General features: G+C 40.1%; 1 protein-coding gene across 1 annotated transcript in view; it reads left to right on the top strand.

Annotated features, from left to right (window-relative positions):
- Positions 1 to 19,700, top strand: part of LOC126328907 (cytoplasmic dynein 2 heavy chain 1) — a 906,666-nt gene that overhangs the window by 597,400 nt on the left and 289,566 nt on the right. Inside the window, exons 46-47 of the mRNA XM_049996078.1 lie at positions 10,162 to 10,297; positions 19,533 to 19,667. Coding sequence (XP_049852035.1) covers positions 10,162 to 10,297; positions 19,533 to 19,667 — 271 coding nt within the window. The remainder of the gene's footprint in view (positions 1 to 10,161; positions 10,298 to 19,532; positions 19,668 to 19,700) is intronic.

Genomic DNA, 19,700 nt, shown 5'->3' with positions numbered 1-19,700 from the left:
TTATGGACTGTTAATTACTCTTTGTTCTCTTGGACATCTCATTATACACAGTCTGGGGGAGGGGGGGAATGACACATGGTTGATTGTCAATCTAACTTTGTACATGTCCACACCATTGATGGGTATGTAAATGATTATAGAGTCACAATTCTGTGTGATAGGTAGAATGACCACCAGGTTAGTGTTGTTACAAGTCCTGATAGATTATATAATGATATGAACAATGTCAGATATTGAGTGACCACTGTGGAGAACACAGAGATATCACTTACTCATGTGACACAGCATTGTCAGCATCTGAGGAAGTTTGAAAGGGGCCTCATTGTGGGTCTCCAATTGGGTAGCTGGTGTGTTGGTGCAATATTAATATTTATGGGGTATTTAGATGTGATGATGACCTCATGTTGGACTTTATGACAACATGAGAGAAGGCATACTTGTCATGAAGTTTCTGGTCGACCAAGTTTGACCATCACAAGTGCGAATCACTGTATTATGCACCAAGGGTATTTTAACCCCTTCACATCAGCACCTGCCATCTGAGAACAAGTAATAGACCTGGTTCAACATTCTATGTCCAGCACCATTGATTGGAGACTAGCAGCAGCCAGATTAGAGAATTACTGCCCCATGCAAAGGCTGGTCTTAACATCACAACACACAAGCCTGCATTTGGAATTTGTAGTGGTGCCACAACCAGGAAGCATGGATAGCTACTGAATGATGTTACATTGCGTTCAGTGATGAATTGCTGTTCTACATGACTCAATGTGACAATCGTTGGCAAATACGGTGGCAACCTGGAGAGAGGTTCCATTCTTTTCATGTTTTGGAGAAGCACAATAGTGTTACTCCTGGCATCATGGTATGTGAAGCCATTGGGTGTATAGCTTCAGGTCATGGCTGCTAGTAATTGAGGAGGGAACTCTGACGGCACAAACGTATGTTATGGTTATCCAGTTTCCTCATGACATATTTGTCATGAGACAGTATGGTGGTGTCATTTTTCAATAGGACATCACTCGTACACACATGACAGATGTCTCTGTGAACTGTCTGCAAGATGTTGAGGGAACCCAGTGGCCAGCCAGGTGCCCTATCTTTCCCTGATAGAATGTGTGTGGGAACAGATCAGACCTCAACTATGTCCCAATGCCAGTAACCACAATGCCAAGAACCAGTTACAACAGTTGTGGAATGGCTTGCCTTGGGAAAGGATACAATGGCTTTATAACACTTTTTTCAACCATACCAGTACAGGTATTCAGGCTAAAGGGCACATCAGAGTGAAAAGTGGGCTCATATTGCAAAGTTCTTTGTAAATTTGACTTGATTTTGGAGTCACTGAAATAATATCACATACCCTGCCAACCCATTAAGTTTTATTTTGTTCCCTCTTTTCCTTCTGGATTCCTCACTTTTTTTGTCAGGCTCTCTCTTTCTCTCTCTGTTGTTGCATACATTCAATTTTTATTGGACCCTGATGTGAATCCTCATTTTCCTACTGCCACTGAGAGCTAATAGATTCTCCTTCTCCATGTCCTTAATTACTGCATGCTCCCTGCATGTCCTGCACACCTTACCACCTCCAAGTTGTCACAAGTCTTTTCTCTCCTTCTTCACACCATCAGCTTGGGCAGTTACCCTTAAACAATCAGTACACTCATTCTATAAATCGCTGCTTTTGCTGTCAGTGTTGATATATGTGTAAGCATGTGTACCTAAGCTGGAAAAGAATGTTGTTTACAGATATCGTCTGTGCTGTATTATGTGTTTATGCTCCATACATCAATCAGCTGCAAGTGATCGATTTCATATCTTCAATATTATTTGTTCTTTCAATCATGATGTTTCTATTATTCTGAAGAAGGTATTCTTAAATGATAATAATGATTTTTATTCAGCATCTATTACATTAAACCACTAAACAGTTACTTCTGCACCACCAACCGTTATATCTGCAGATCTGAGAAGCATTACATAAAAAATTCATACTGAGATTATTAAATTTTTATCTCTCTGAAGAAGGAATCATGGTGTAAACAGTGGTAAGAAAGAGTTTGAAAATCTTGTAGGGATGCTGCAGGGTAGGTTGTGCTGAGAAATAATTGTCAAGAAAAAATTTGATACATTGTGCTTTCCTGATTTAATTAGCATTGAAGTTAGTCAACCAGGTAGTTGAGGATGCAAATATGCAAATCCAAGTACCTTCCAGAGATGGTATTACCAAACATTGTCTTCATTTGTTTTGTTTGGGGTGGGGGGGGGTGGGGGGGGGGGGAGAGGATAGAAGCTGTCTGTTGCACTACCACCTATGCTGTGAGAACAACTGACTCTAATGGTATCAGCATGTGTAGTGGATGAGGGAAACAGAAGGAGTGAATCGAGAAACGAGCAGATTATACTGTTAACTGGCATTAGTTCGTGCATGAAGGAGTATTGGCATTTGGTTCTAGGTTATGTGAAACCAACTATTTTGTGTTTTTAAATGATTACTTATAATGTACATTTTCAGGACAACATGCATCGTATAAAACATTCCTATCAAAATAATGTACCTATATTGTTTGAAAATCAAATTGTAAACTGCACTTTCCACTCTAAAATGTGGCACTGTTCATAGACATCTCTGGTTTTGTGAGTTATCACATGTTCAGACATTCATGACCAGTTAAAATGCACCCATTTTGGAAGTGACAAATTAAAGTAGGTGAGCAAAAGCTACATTCGGGAGGCAGGCTAACTTGAGAGAGGTATTTGAGAATGTTCGTAAATTCAGCCTAAATTACAGATGAAGGTAAATAATTTCCAAACTTAAAACAAAATTGTTTGATTTTTTCCTCCACAGTTCCAGAAGAATAACATTTTCTAATTTTTTGACATATATCAGTTGCATAAATCATTTATATGATTATCCATAAAAAAGGAGAAGTTCATATTTAAACCTGGCTTCCACGAGAAAAGGAAATTGCACTTCAAAGGTTTAATAGCAAATGGGGATGTTGTGATTCATTAATGTTTTAAGTTTTTGTTGTATTTTCATTTTTTTTGAAGTTTGGCTAATTTTGAGAAAAATTGACAACAGACACTTACATTATTTCCAACAGCTACAGTATCTACAATGTTTGGTAACTGCTTATGATTTCACCTGACCAAGTTCCAATAATGTGTAACTCTTTGGTTGTAATTGTAAAACAGCAATAAACTTCATAATTAATCAGAGGCAATAAATGTAACAAGTACACAAAAAATAATGATAGTTATGAGGCAATAAATCTGATGCTTACTCAAGTCATTAATGACAACAAAATAGCCAAGAATGAAAAGTAACAAGTCATTAATGACGAGCAAATTGCCAAGAATGACAAGTAACAATATTTTTTCCCAACTGCTGCACCAAATGTCTTCTTCCAATTTGACTACACACATTGCACTACTGCATCAAGGAGCCTGCAAGTTTTCCAAAATTAAAGGTTTCCCTGATTTCATCAAAGCTAAAATTAATCTCACAAGAAGCTCTTCGACTGTGTTTACTGGAGTTGCATAGACAATTTTCTTGACATGCCCCCACAAATAAAAATCTGAAGAAATAAGATCTGATGAATGGGCTGGCCAGGGAACTGGACACTCCAGCCAAACCATCTCTGCAGATACCACACATGTCACTGCTCATGAAGCAAACAACAAAGTGTGGAGGTTCACCACCATGTTGGAACCACATACCTGATGGACCACCAGAGGAACACCTAAATACAGTGGAAGGACATTCACATGGAATGCTAAATAAGTCTGTCTGTTTAAAATGAGAAGAAAGTAGGTCGGAGTCCAGAAAAAAGCTGCCTCCAGTACCTGCTACACTTATGTTGATATGAATTAAAAAAAGGGGCCATGCATCTTTCCATCATTCCAAATGTGGCTGTTTCATGAACTGAATGGACCTTCTTTGGTGGTACATGCCTTGTCTGTCCACAACACCATCCTATTGAAATTTGGGTAGTCATCGTATACAGAGCAGAGACCTGGACTGTGATATAAAAGATAGAAAGAAAACTTCTGACATTTGAGCATGCGTCTCTGAGACAAATTTTTGGGCCAATGAAGGACAGGGGCGACTGAAGGAAAAGCAAAAACCGTGAACTGCAGGAGTTTACAAGTTGCTGACATAGTGGCTGTGATTAGAGAGAGAGGAGACAGAGGTAGTATGGGCATGTAATGCGGCGAGAAGACCAGATCAGCTAGTAGGTGGTGGACGAAGACATCAGCGGCAACAGACTGAGGAGAAGATTACGGCTGAGATGGATTGATGGGCTCAGAGAGGGCCAGAAACTGACTACAGTTTATGTGGCCAATCTAGTAAGTGTTAGTAAGTAACATATTAATTTAAGCACCACATGGAATATTGATCAAGAAGGATAGCCACCTTTTCCTCCGAATCTTGCACTTTCTGTAGGTGGTATGAAAATAAGTTTTCATTATGTAGGACATCTAATACTACAGTGTGCAAAATGTTTAGTGACAGACAATTACATTTTGCCACCTTTAGGTATTACATACACTCCTGGAAATGGAAAAAAGAACACATTGACACCGGTGTGTCAGACCCACCATACTTGCTCCGGACACTGTGAGAGGGCTTTACAAGCAATGATCACACGCACGGCTCAGCGGACACACCAAGAACCGCGGTGTTGGCCGTCGAATGGCGCTAGCTGCGCAGCATTTGTTCACCGCCGCCGTCAGTGTCAGCCAGTTTGCCGTGGCATACAGAGCTCCATCGCAGTCTCTTAATACTGGTAGCATCCCGCGACAGCGTGGATGTGAACCGTATGTGCAGTTGACGACTTTGAGCGAGAGCGTATAGTGGGCATGCGGGAGGCCGGGTGGACGTACCGCCGAATTGCTCAACACGTGGGGCGTGAGGTCTCCACAGTACATCGATGTTGTCGCCAGTGGTTGGCGGAAGGTGCACGTGCCCGTTGACCTGGGACCGGACCGCAGCGACGCACGGATGCACGCCAAGACCGTAGGATCCTACGCAGTGCCGTAGGGGACCGCACCGCCACTTCCCAGCAAATTAGGGACACTGTTGCTCCTGGGGTATCGGCGAGGACCATTCGCAACCGTCTCCATGAAGCTGGGCTATGGTCCCGCACACCGTTAGGCCGTCTTCCGCTCACGCCCCAACACCGTGTAGCCCGCCTCCAGTGGTGTTGCGACAGGCGTGAATGGAGGGACGAATGGAGACGTGTCGTCTTCAGCGATGAGAGTCGCTTCTGCCTTGGTGCCAATGATGGTCGTATGCATGTTTGGCACTGTGCAGGTGAGTGCCACAATCAGGACTGCATACGGCCGAGGCACACAGGGCCAACACCCGGCACCATGGTGTGGGGAGCGATCTCCTACACTGGCCGTACACCTCTGGTGATCGTCGAGGGGACACTGAATAGTGCACGGTACATCCAAACCATCATCGAACCCATCGTTCTACCATTCCTAGACCGGCAAGGGAACTTGCTGTTCCAACAGGACAATGCACGTCCGCATGTATCCCGTGCCACCCAACGTGGCAAGTCAACTACCCTGGCCAGCAAGATCTCCGGATCTGTCCCCCATTGAGCATGTTTGGGACTGGATGAAGCGTCATCTCATGCGGTCTGCACGTCCAGCACGAACGCTAGTCCAACTGAGGTGACAGGTGGAAATGGCATGGCAATCTGTTCCACAGGACTACATCCAGTATCTCTACGATCGTCTCCATGGGAGAATAGCAGCCTGCATTGCTGCGAAAGGTGGATATACACTGTACTAGTGCCGACATTGTGCATGCTCTGTTGCCTGTGTCTATGTGCCTGTGGTTCTGTCAGTGTGATCATGTGATGTATCTGACCCCAGGAATGTGTCAATAAAGTTTCCCCTTCCTGGGACAATGAATTCACAGTGTTCTTATTTCAATTTCCAGGAGTGTACAATTTAAGAAAATCAGATTAATTTTACTTACTCCCAAAGCATTACCAAGGCCCCTCAAGCTGGCAGTATGATTTGCGACCACCATATCTAGAATGTTTTCTTCAAATGGAATGTTCTGCATGCAGCATTGTTGTCTAATGTCAACTTTGTTAATAACAGGTTTCTGGTCTCCCTTAATCTTCTATGATCCACTACAGGAGTATTCACACCTGGAATAACGTGGTCTAGAAATCTTGTGTTGTAGATTATCTGGGACTCCAGTGCATTTTGACCCACAGTGCCATATGTCTAATAGATATTGGTGTATCCATTGACTGAATACCAGTGCCACGTCTTCTTGCCACTACATTCACTATTGTGAGGTGTGAGTGTCAAGCCTATCTCCATCATGCTGTTGCACCTCTTTCAGTATAAATTCACAGCTAAATGAACTATTCCAATAAAGATCGACTGTATAAATAAGATTTCCAAAGATGTTTGAATAAGTAGGATATCTAGCATATACAATTCTGCTTCACAAACTGGTACCATTAATGTCAGTTATTCTCATAGTATAGATGGTAGTACACGGGACAGCTCAGCCAATGGCTCAGGTTCAATCCATACTACTGTCCATTGTCCATTTCTTATATCACTCTCTTGTTTGGTTTGATAAAACCTAATGAAGAACACATGTGATGATACTGTCTCTGGCAAGCTGCTTGAATTTGCACTCCCAACAACCTGATAGGCTAACTTCAGTGCTGTTTAAATTGGAAACTGCACAACATGTTAAGAATTTTTTTCTTAACATTTATGTCTCATACAACCTACCTTGCAACAACCTTAGCTTTTCAGACTGTTTCTAACAAACATTATATCCCCCATTACACACACACACACACACACACACACACACACACACACACACACTTTCTTCTTGATATGCTTTTCTGAGTATTTCAAAAGTATGAAGACAACATTTGTTTTACATCACTTCAACTGCAGCAAATGTTCAAACATACAATGTCTCTTAAAACCTGTGGTTCTGATTTCATTCCATCATAGGCACCAGTATGGGGTACCAGTGGGGTTCTGAGAAAGTGGTGTCTTGGGGAAGAATCCAGATGACATGTTTGGTAAAACAGACACCGAGGTCATGACTGTCATGTTGTAGAGTGTGCTCTGTAACAGGATATTGTGTTGCCAGTATAAACCCTTTGCCTTTGCCCATGCATCCTAACTGAAAACTCAGTGGTGGACATGCCGATGTAAAAGGCTGAACTGAGTTTACATAACAGCTGGTATATGACATGTATTGTTTCACAGGTTGATTTCCCTTTAATGGTCTATATTTTTCCTGTTAAAAGACTGGTATAGGTGGAGGTAGTGTGCATAGGGCAAGTCTTATAGTGCAGATAGACTCAGACATAGGAGCGATAGGGTGGGAAGATGGGTGCAGAAGGAGCATACAGTCTGACAAGAATATCGCAGAGATTGGGAGGATGATGAAATGCTATTCTGGGTGTGGTGGGCAAAATGTCAAACAGAAAGGATCTCAATTCAGGGCATGATTCTAGGAAGCTATAGCCATGTTGAGATAACTGATTAATACAGCACTTGTCACCATTATGGTTTTCTGTTTAAAACAGGGGTTTCATTTCGAATATTCTATCATATTTCCATCATGATAATAAAACAAGTATAAATATGTAGAGGCTAACTTCTTTTGTTCTGTGTTTGACTGGTTGTTCACATGGAGGGGCACTGTTGAGTATCCACAATGACACTGATGTGCCATTCCCTAAGACTGTTCCATTTGAATAGGCCTCATTCCTTCAGCTGTCTGTGTGACAATCAGTTTACTTTAGTTTACAGTACACTGTGTGCATCTAGCAGGGTGGTTGTGTACCTGATCAGATTGGTAGATTGGATCGTAAGTTTGTAGCATTTAGTTTTGCTTCTTGGTATTCCAGTTGCTGTAGGTTTATTTATTGATTGTCATTTTTATTGGTTGTTCACTGTTGCTATTTCAATTTACATAATGTCGTTATGTCAATTAGAGACAGTGAGTGAAGCTGTGAATGCTAGAAAATGGAGTACCAAGTGTAGAAATTGCAAAATTTCTGACATGTTCTTCTGTTTATGAGTTCAGCAGGAGGGTGACATCAGCGGAAGCTGCCAGAAACATTTGTGCCATCTATGGGGATAATGCCATTGAACGCCAAAATCACAAAAATCAGTGGGGCCATATGAGCATCGCTGCTTGTTCATCAGTTGGTTTGTGACAACGCCGGTTATTCATATCCTTTATAATTACTGGTGACGAAAAATTGTTCATATCCTTTATCATTACTGGTGACGAAAAATTGTCTTAAGCTAACATAAGGAAAGGAAATAAATGGTTGAGAACAAACAAGGTCGCAACTTCCCATACAAAGACCAGTGTGCATCCACAGAAGATAATCTTATGCATCTGATTGAACAACGACAGTGTGGTGTACTACAAATCGCTTCCCCAAGGTGTAACCATCACTACTGACATTTGTTGTCAACAACTGAGATGGAGACACAATCCATCAACTATGAGGAAGACTGTGTGAAGTGATGCTGTTCCACAAAAATGCCTGCCTGCCTTCTGCTAGAATGACAAAACATGCTAAACTGAAATTTGTTAGGAAAGTCTTGTGCCTTTAGATTTTCACTTTTTTCAGCTCTCTATCGAAAAACCATCAAAGAACTTCCTTTCAGGATGAAAATGTGCTCCAAATATGGCTTGACAGTATTGGCAGACTTTTATAAACAGGGAAGTAAGATGTATTATTGATGACTAAAGTCTCTGTTTTATGTGTATTTGTTGTGTTTATCAAACTTGTGGAAAAATGTCATGAATTTATGCACAGTCCTAATATCTCACAATGGCAGATGAGTATTGAAATACATGCGGTGATTGTAGCTTTTCTCATCAGGATGGCTGTTCTAATATGACAACAGCAACAAAGGTTAGTGTAGCCCAATTTACAATAGTTTATAAATTGTAGTGGTTCGTGGAAACTGATGCCAATGCAAGTGTTTCGCAATCCAGAAGGCCCTGAATGACAACATACAAGGAAGAACAGCTCACATGTGTACAGAGCAAACATCAGACAACTCATACTGCACATTTGCGGGTGGCTCCAATCTCTCTCTCTACAGTGAAATGTCTTCTTTGTGAACAGAGTTTAAAGGGGTAGATAGCACACAAAAAACCTTTATTAGACAAGCAAAATAATGTGAAATAGTTGCAGTGTCCACAGAAAAATAAAAACTGGAGTGTGCAGCAATGGTCCAAGGTGTTATTCATATATAAATATAAGTCTGAAGTGTTTGGAAGCCATCATTGAATGTTTGTTCATTGACTTTGTGGAGAACTGAGTCAGTGTGTGATACTAATGGTGATAATGTCAGCGATCTAATGAGAATTAATGGAACATTAGAGAAGGAAGTTATCACAGGATACTGATCAGCAATGCAGTTCCATTTGGCGAGAGACTTATTGTTCATGTGTTTGTTCTGCAGCAGGGCAATGATCCGAAACATGCTTCTAAATTGTGCAGATGGTATTACCATATACAAGCGAAATGTGGGGAACTGGAGATTATGATATGGCCATGCCAGTCACCAGACTTAAATCCCATTGAACTCTTATGATGTGAACTTGACAGGAAGACTAGGAAACATAGGTCATTTCGTGCTGAAGATCTCTGGCATAATTTACAGATGTGTTGGAATACAATAACGGCAAAAATATTATAAAATCATATATCCAGAAGACCAAGAGTTTGTGCAACTGTTCTGAGAACAAAGGGTGGACTTTGAAGTGGCAAAATCTAAACCCTATTTTATTGTAATTAATGACAGAGAGAGAAAATATTTATTTTAGTGATCTCTTTTGCTTGTATGATGTGTTTGTACATTGAATTAAAGTGTGTAGTTTTTATCATTGGTGAGTGAAAACTTCCCAGAACCCATGTCTTTTCCCTATCATTTCCCCTGACAGCCCCCACCCTCCCCACCCCCCGCTCCACACATACACACACTATCCACATCTTCTACCACGATTTGAGTAAATTTCAGTGAAAATTAATCTGCTTGATTTTTCTTTTGCAACTTCGTACGTTTTCTTACAAAATAAATTTTGTTTATTTGTTAATGGAAAGGTTATTCTTTGTCCAGATTGTAGTTTATGAGACCCTAAGATTGTACCGTGACAGACTGACATCAGATAATGACAGAAAACAATTGGATTCCATTGTCAACAAGGTTCTGCAAACTGACTGGAATCGTGAATTAATGGTGGAAAGAATTTCAGGTAAATGCACATGAACATGCAACATAAATGTAAGTAATAAAATAATATAAACTAATGAAAAACGAATTTAAGGAGTTATATTTGAATATAAAACAGTCTAATAATTTTAAGATGGAATTCTAGCACTCCAAAAATTATCTTCATTTATTGTTCCTTTTACATAAATAACATATAGAGGCTAACCTTATATCAAAATACAGATTTTTGTTTTTTAATGCAAAAACTGTACTGATTCTCTTGTGGTACATTTAGGGGAATTTCTTTTTTTCCACATGTTATGTTACATATCCTCTAGGGGTGTTCCATGTTTCCCACGAGTCTTATGAGCAGCATACAAAAGTCATGAGAGATGTGGAACTAGTAGAGAATATTACTTTTTTGATTTCAGAATCTTGGATGCAGCAACTTGCATTGTATTTTTTCGATTTCAGAATCTTGGATACAGCAACTTGCATTGTATTTTTTCCACAAATAATTGTCAAAAATTGTAGGTGTATTCAGATGACATACCCGAGCAGCACTTCCCCATCTAAACAACTTTACCAGATTGGCGTCCACCAGCAAAAGACCTCGTAAACACCTCCACATGCTGTCAGCTCTGCAGGTCAAGTGACAACAACTCTACTCAAAACTCCATCTGTGGCCAACCACATTTGGTCGCAAACAGTCATTTATATTTAAATCATATTCATTAAAATTATTTATCACACAATTTAAAACGTTCTTTCATTCATAATTGTTATAAAATTCACCATTGTTTGTTTTAGGTCATTACATCACCGCAATCCACACACACACAAGTTTTATAACCCAAATAGAGCTTTCATTTCAACACTGTGTGATTCAAATGTTATTTTTGTTTTTATACCAATTTCTAACTTTCTATTCAAAACATACAGTCAAATCTTATACGGATTAAAGTAGAACTTTAAGGACCAACTGTATAAACATCTCTGACTGGAGATCAAATTTGACATTAAATTGAAATTGAACTATGTCCAGGACATATTCAATTATATAACACTGAACTTGGATCCACCAAAGCAGGTTCAGATTTCATCTTAGCTAGCATGTAACATACTTGACAACACAGCTAAATCGGCTATCGATACAGTTATTGCACTTCGACCGCAGGTGTTTGTTGTTCATCATAGATATGCAGTATTTATTGTCAAAGGTGTTGCGCTGTAACCATGGGAGCAAATAAACAGAAAAAGAAGTGATCATCAAACTTCTCTCAATAAGAGAGAGATTTGCTGCTGAAATTGTGTTGGGCCAGTATAAAGATATAATTGAATGGGGAGAAAAGGAGAAGACGAAGCCAGGTAATGTCGCTGTCGCCAACAAGGTAAATGCATGGAGAGAAGTTGCCGTTGACTTTAATTCTCTTGTAAGGCTGATACCTTATGGACAACTCTGCAAGCTGTCACTATGTCTGCTTTAAACAGTTCACCAAACGCTATTTGAAAGGTTCCTGTTTCATAAAATCTGAAGGTTAACAGCGACATGCAAATTGCTATCAGTGGTTGGTTTCTTGTGCTTGGTTTCATCAAACAGTCTCTGAGCCTTAACATCAAACAGTCTCTGAGCCTTAGCTGCAACTGCTCTATAGTACTTTTCTCCAAACAAACCGTCAACTTAAATGTCTTATTATTTAACTCCAAGAGTGGGTTCACCCTTTCAAGCACCATGCAGGGAGCTCTTTGAGTCTTGTCATCATCGTCCTCCTTGGACACATCTGAATTCTCAGATATTTGTGAAGTAAATGAAAGGAAACAATGTAATTCACATCATGTAGAGTTGTTGCACACAGAATTTTCCCCAACAGCATTCCAGAACCCTTGTAAAATGGGGAGTATGGTATGGTTTCAATGGTATGGAATAGCATGGTAATACTGTTGTAATTATCTTTATGATCAATAAGTAGAGAAAGTAGTAACAAATAAAAAAAAGTTCAGGAATTGATGTAGGCTTGAACATGTGATCTTCTGCAATGCATTCCACAATGCAACCTCTGAGCCACCAAAATTAATGAAACAGAGTTATATGGTTGGTTTCTTTAAAAATACTTGCTTATGTTCTATTTATCAACACACGTGGAATTGTCATAGCAGTTTAAGGACGTGTTCAGTAGTCAAAAATTTAATATGAATTGCACAGTTACTGCTAATCAAGCCGAAAGAGAACATATATACGTGATGCTGAACCATCATTTGCTGCTGGCCCATACTTAACTGTTCACTGCAAGTATTTCTGATTTTCCTTTCTTACTCTGCTGCTTAGTGCCTATAAAATGCCTTTGAACTAATCACATAAATTATGAATTGTCTCTCAAGAGCTGTTACGAGATTGATCATTAAAGACATATGTTGCTGATAAGTTCATTAACCCAAGCATACATATAAAAAAAAAAGTATTTTGAACATCAACGAGATGGAAATGCTGTAGTCACATATTTACTTGCACTTTTTTGTGTTAATAACAACTTTTTTTTTATTACTCCAGTTGGTATCTGCTAGAAACAAAAGCGATGAATTGTGGTGCCACTACACTATAAACTGATGATTAGAGCAGAACCTGACTTTGAACTCTGAATTTTCGCAGTCAAATATGATCAGATTTCATGGCAATATGACCTAGGATTAACATTTATACAAAGCAGATTTCCAGGTTATAGTTGATGTAAGTGTTGCGGCCCGTTGATGGTCGAACCTGGGACTCCAGATGGCCGAGCTGAAGCCACGAACCATCACGCCATATTTCATCCGGAGGGCAAGCAAGATCAGTAGCATCAAGGGGCAGTGCAGAGTGATACAGCCATATTTGGTAGCATTGCTTTATTCACATAATTTACAGTACTTCGGTGGGTGTAGCGTAGTGTCAGCGTGCGACCTGTAGCGCTGTTCCTTGAGTCCAGTTGGGTCAGCAACTCCTGGTATGCCAATGCCGCTGCTCCGTCATCAAGGTTGCTCAGCTGGTAGTCAGCCGCGCTCTGCCCAGTCGCCGAGGTGTCGCATCTTGTGCCGCGTAGCTGCCTGCGATTGTGGAGAGTGTTATAGTTCCTGGTCCCCACCGCCCTCCACCCCGTTTGGCTTGCTCTGCCTAATTGTGGGATGAAGGTGGTTGTACTGGTTGCCCATGGCCCATGGCCGCTGCTGCTCCCAGGACAGGTCCGGACTCGAACCCTCACCCTCCAGGATACGGTGCCATAACTTGCAGCTAGTGGTGCTTGCCAGATGGCAACTCCTGCCGCCGCCTCTGGTGCTGCTGCAGTGCTGTCGTGCCTCCCACAGCGTACGCCTCGCCCAGATCCCGGCACGCCAGGTGGGAAGCGAACGTGACCGGTCCTGGACCCGCTGCAGACCGCTGTCACTGCCATCCTTTAGGCAGACCGTGCAATCTCCAACTACCCAGCTGCCATTCTGTCCTCCCCTGGTGTCGTGTCCCTGGAGGGGGAATACATTCTAAACAATTACATAGAAACAAAGTACAGGTTTACACAGACTATTTACAAAATCACTGCCAGACTGGACTGCATAAGTGTAGACCAGCACAGGTCCGACCCGACTCTTGACTGATCTGGCACACCCCTCAAGCTAAAAGTGCCTGACTGTTTATACTGCTTTTCCCCTCACTTCAGATGTAGTGTCAGAGAGAGACATAAACTATGCCAATAGTAAATTCCCATACATCAGCCACTTACACATCAGCACTCCCAGCTCTGGCCTACTGCCTTGCCTCATACATCGCAATAACTTAAAGCAATGCTGCAGTTCCCTGCCTCGCTGTTGCTCCTCTCCAAACAATGGTACATGCAATACGTTGCTGCAGCTCAGTGCCATGTTTATTTTGCCTGGGTTACTGGCTGCTGACTATTATCACACACTGCCAGCGGCCCCAGGCTTCATCGCCTAACCACGCCTGTACTGAATTTTTAACAAACTTCCGCTTTACTATTACTAAGACTAATACTAGCACAGTATAAGGTCATTTTCTGTTTTAACATAAGGTTAAATGCTTTATACAGTTGACACTAACTGTTTCATTGTGGATGACCTGTCTTGGCACTTATTTTTTTCAAATCACTTTTCTCTCTCATCAAAAAATTCTTTGCGTAATTTCCCACAATACACACGTTCCAGCAGATGGCGCCACAGCTGTGATGTGTATTATCAAGCGACACTGCCATGTGATATCTTACAATACCAATGCAACACTGTGAAAGAATATAGGAATTGAAAGACAGATATTTTGTCAAAATGAATTATAATTTGTTTTCATCTACTGTACAAGTTGTGTGTATTACATTGTATGATATGTGACTCTTGATCTGTTGCATTACAATTTAGTTATTGGAATTAGTTATCTATAAACTATTGATAACTTTTCTGAAATAATGGTTCACACATCTTTGGTATCATGTTGGTGCTTGCAGGAAGACTAAAAGAATGAAATTTATATAAAGGCAGGAACAAATCAAGACCAGACATTACTCGAATATCACAGAAAATACTGTTATATTTTAAGGAAAGTCATTAAAATGTCCAGGAGTATACATGTCTTGAGAGAAATTAATGATGGAGATAATAAAACTATACAGGAAATTGCGAAATGGGAGACAGGACAGTCAGTCAGTGAGCAAGATACTGTAACAATTAAACTAAATGACAATATTTGGACTGATAATTCACATGTTGCAAGAACTTGTAGCAATCACTATGTAAATATAGCAGCAAAAATAGGACTAAACAGTTCATGTTGATGCCCCAAAAGAATATACTAAAAATGTTGTTCCACAAAACATCCTTCACTGAGTTATAAAAAAATCCATAAAAACAATGGCATGATGTTGATGGAATTTCCTAAAGAATTCTGAAAAGTTGTTCCAACTTAAAAAAAGTTAGGTGTGATGTACATGTACAGACAAATAAATGATTACAGTTAATAAAATCTTCTCGGTTTGCAAGCCACATTCCTTCAAATAAATCACTCAAACATTCTATAGCTGTTGCCCCTTAATCATCATCAATCACTGACTGGTATGGCTGGCACTGTGTTCTTCTTATATAAATGTGATGGGCAATGTCTGGAACCTCCAGAGAGGGCCGGAGTGGCACATGCATGGGAGGCTCTGTCCCACCACATGACCTAGTGACATCACATGGCACTAGCGGCCTGAGCCAAATTTTTTTAAAATTGCATTTATGTCCATTTTCTAGGCAATGTTGAACCATGGCAAACTCCTTAAGTTTTTTTCATTTGATATGCCATGAATGCTGTGCATAACACCCAGCAACAGTGTGAATAGTTTGACCTATGTAAGTGCTACCACGTTCACAGGGGATGTCAGATATGTCAAACTCATAGACCTATACGTGTGACATATCTCTTATCTTGGAGGTGGGGCCAGAACAGTGGTCTCAGTCCATGTCTTCAGCACGCATCCTGTCTTGGTAGTAATTACTCCATAGTATGGGAGGAATGCAACTGGCTTGGCCTCTTCTGCCAATTCACATCTTTTGTCAATTTCTCCCGTGCTGTAACCATTTTTCTGAACACACACCGTAAATGCTGAAATTCAGACCCCAGAGTGTGATCTTCAGAAGTAATCTTCACTCTGTGTATGTGTTCAGTACCTCTTTCTTGTGTGCAGGACAGTCCTAGCTATTGGCATTTAATTACTGGTCTGTGTTCATGTATTTCGAGCACACTGAACAACCAAGCTAGCGTCCTGCCTTCTGTTCAACTAAAACATCCAACAGATGGGGGCTGAAAATTGCATAGAAAGTGGGCATTAAAAAAAATAGAAGAAGAAGAAGAAGAAGAGAGTAGTGAGTTTTGGCTCAACATCATCGTACTGGGATTATTTTAAAAAAGAAGTAACTGAAATTAGAACAAATAGCTAGAGTTGTAATAGAGACTGGGGTACATGCTTTGTATGGTATGGGGATGGGCTTGAGACACTGACCAAAATCAAAGATGTAGCTGTGATGATTGTAGGGATGAAAGGAGTGGCAGTTTCAAACATGGCACCAGCCACTCACCTCATCTGATGTCACTCTGATCACAGTGGACGGAGTCACAATGACCTGTCCAACTTGCCTCCTGATTGTGCATCACCCTGGCCCACTCTGGAAGGTTCCAGATGCTGCCATCACATTTATGTAACCAGTATACCGTGTTAGACCTGGCAGTCAGTGATTTCAACTCTTGATGATGAAAGCTTAAATGTTTTATTTGAAATGATGCAGCTTTGTAAATGGAGAAGATTTTATTGAAGCATGGCACCGTGAAAGACTCCGAAAGCACAAATGATTACAGTTTCAGTGAAATTTCGCAATTTACCAAGAAGAAAGAACGTCACAAGTTGAGCAAGTCAGTAATGTGTTGGTCCACCTCTGACCATTAGGCAAGCAGTTATTTGGCTTGAAAATAATTGATAGAGCTGTTGCATTACCTACTGAGGAATTTTGTGCCAAATTTTGGGTGTTAGTTCATCAAAATCCCAAGATTGTTGGAGGGCCCTGCCGATAATGCTCCAAACATTCTCAGTTGGGGAGACATCTGGCAACACTGCTGGCCAAGGCAGGGAATGGCAAGCATGAAGACAAGCAGTAGAAACTCTCACTGTGTGGGGGGCAGGCATTATCTTGCTGAAATGTAAGACCACGATGGATTGCCATGAAGGCCAACAGAATGGAGCGTAGAATATCGATGATGTTCTGCCATGCTCTAAGGGCAAAGAGGTCCTGCAATGAAATGAAATGGCAACCAAGACCATCACTCCTGGTAGTTTTGATGTATGGCTGGTGACAGTCAGATTGATATACCACTGCTGTCCATGGTGTCCCCAGACATGTCTTTGCTGGTTATCTAGGTGCAGTTCACCAAGTGGGACTTATCACTGAAGACAATTCTTGTCCAATCAACAAGATTCCAGGCTGAAGGCATGTCTGGAGATGCCCTGGACAGCAGTTAAAATTAACTGTAAATGTTATTCCAGAACTTTCTGCCTTACTCATTGTATTCATAAGTAGGGGCAGTTGAAAAATTGTTTCTAGTACTGTATTTAATAACCCTTTGATATAGTTTCTTTGTAAGAATAATAAACAAAAAATTTTAATAACAGGGCTCCAAGAAATGAGATACCCACAAGGATACAGAATGTATAATGGGAAACCAGGACCGAGGGCAGTGAAACAAGGTGTCCAGTTTGGAACAGGGTTTTTAGTAAACATAAAAATAATAGATTTAGTAATGGATTTCCAAGCAGTATCACCAAGAATTGCGACTCTAAGCTTTAAAACAATGAATAAAACCTATACAATAATAAATGCTCAGGCCCAAACAAATGAAAAAAATTGTCTAACAAAAACGAAGGAAGAGGTAGATAAATTTTGGGACCTTCTAGAACATACTGTGAACAGAGTAAATAAAAAGAATTTAAAAATCTTATTGGGAGATTTCAATGCTCAGTTGGGAAAACAAAGAAAATATAAAGATATAATTGAAAAATGGAGTCTACATAAATTTACGAACAAAAACAGTCAAAGACTTGTAGAACTCTGCAGAGAACACAACCTTATATCTAAATCAACATACTTTACGAGGAAGCCAAGTAAACTTAAAACGTGGAAACATCCAGACTGTGGAGAAGATCACGTTTTTGTTGAAATGTGGAAATATGCAAGTGACACAGTTAAGACCTCCTTACACATGGCTCTAACAAAAATTTGGGTAACAGAACGATTCCCCAAACATTGGACCACAGCTATCATCCACCCACTACACGAAAAGGGAGATAAGAGCAACCCAGACAACTACAGAGGAATCTCTCTCCTAGATTGCACATACAAAATTCTATCCAAGATTCTATATGAAAGAATCAAGGAGCAATTAGAACAGGAGTTAGGGGAATATCAGGGAGGTTTCAGACCAAGGAGAAGCTGTGCAGAACAGATAATTAGTTTAAAATTGTTTATGGCATACTACAAGAAATGGAACAAAGCTCTGGCAATAACATTTGTAGATTTTAAGAAGACATATGACTGTCTCCACAGACCTTCAGTATTAAAAATTTTAAGAAATCTACGACTCCATCCAAAACTAATTAAAATAATACAACTCACTCTAACCAACACCAAATCTAAATAAAGTTTAGAGGAGAAATTTCGGAACCATTCCTCATAAAACAGATTTAAGACAAGGTGACTATCTATCACCATTACTGTTCAACTGTGCACTGGAATATATAATGAGAGAATGGTACAAGGACAATCCAAAGATGGGAAGAATTGAAAGTGCAAAAGATGATATTAGCTTAAACTGCTTGGGATTCACTGATGATCTTGCTCTCCTAGCCAACACTGTTCAAGAAGCCAGGCAACAAGTGAAATCACTATAAGGCAAATGGTCAACTTTGAATTATTGGGAGAGTTTTGGTGAAGTGAAGATCATTGCAAAGGAGACAATGTATAAAACACTCCTGTTATCTATTCTTGAATACCGCTGAAGTGTTTAAGATCTGCAGCAGGTCAATTAGCAAGACATCGAAGCAATTCAGAGGCAGACTGCTAGATTTATTACTAGTAGGTTTGAATAACACATCAATATTATGCAGATTCTTCAGAAACCAAATGGCAGTCCAGAGGGAAGGCAACATTCTTTTTGAGGAATTCTGTTGAGAAGGTTTAGAGACCCAGCATTTGAAGCTGACTGTAGAATGATTCTACTGCCGCCAGTGTACATTTGGAGTAAGGACGAAGATATGAGATGAGAAATTAGGGCTCATACATTGTTTTTCCACCACTGTATTTGGGAGTGTAAGAGGTATTGCTATAGATACAATTCTGACTTAGCTGCATACAAATTTCGTCTGTTTCCAAAATGTAATGAACACTTTTGATAATTTCACTTCAATGGTAATGCAGTGGTGAGGTTGTCGCTCCATCAACAAAGTCAAACATCCTATAATGATGGTGTCAACAAACTGGTCTCTTGTTGAGATAAAAGTGTTCATCAACAGGGTGACTGTGTTGAGAAATAAATTTATAGACATGAGGAATAAAGATGTAGAGTGTTAATAATGTTTGTTTTATTTAAAATGTTAAATAAAGACTGAGGAAGTGTATAGATGACCTTTTATGGGGATAATTACAGGCGTTAATACAACAGTTACATGAATTTTATGAAATCAGATTTTATTGTTAACTGTGTATCTTGCATTTTTTTCCAGACACATTTTATGTAACTGCGGCATCTGTAAATATTGCGTCATCCATTTCATCAAAATCACACCTAGGAAAACCATTAGGAAAAATTGGAACCGAAGACTGGTCTGCGGTAGTTCAGAGTGGTATCAGCATTTTAGGTATGTACACTTTATTTATTATCCAATTATGTT

Source organism: Schistocerca gregaria, chromosome 2 (assembly GCF_023897955.1).
Source record: "Schistocerca gregaria isolate iqSchGreg1 chromosome 2, iqSchGreg1.2, whole genome shotgun sequence".
Classification (NCBI taxonomy): Eukaryota; Metazoa; Arthropoda; class Insecta; order Orthoptera; family Acrididae; genus Schistocerca; species Schistocerca gregaria.
Note: the sequence above shows the minus strand (reverse complement) of the source record. Positions and strands in the feature narration are given on the sequence as shown.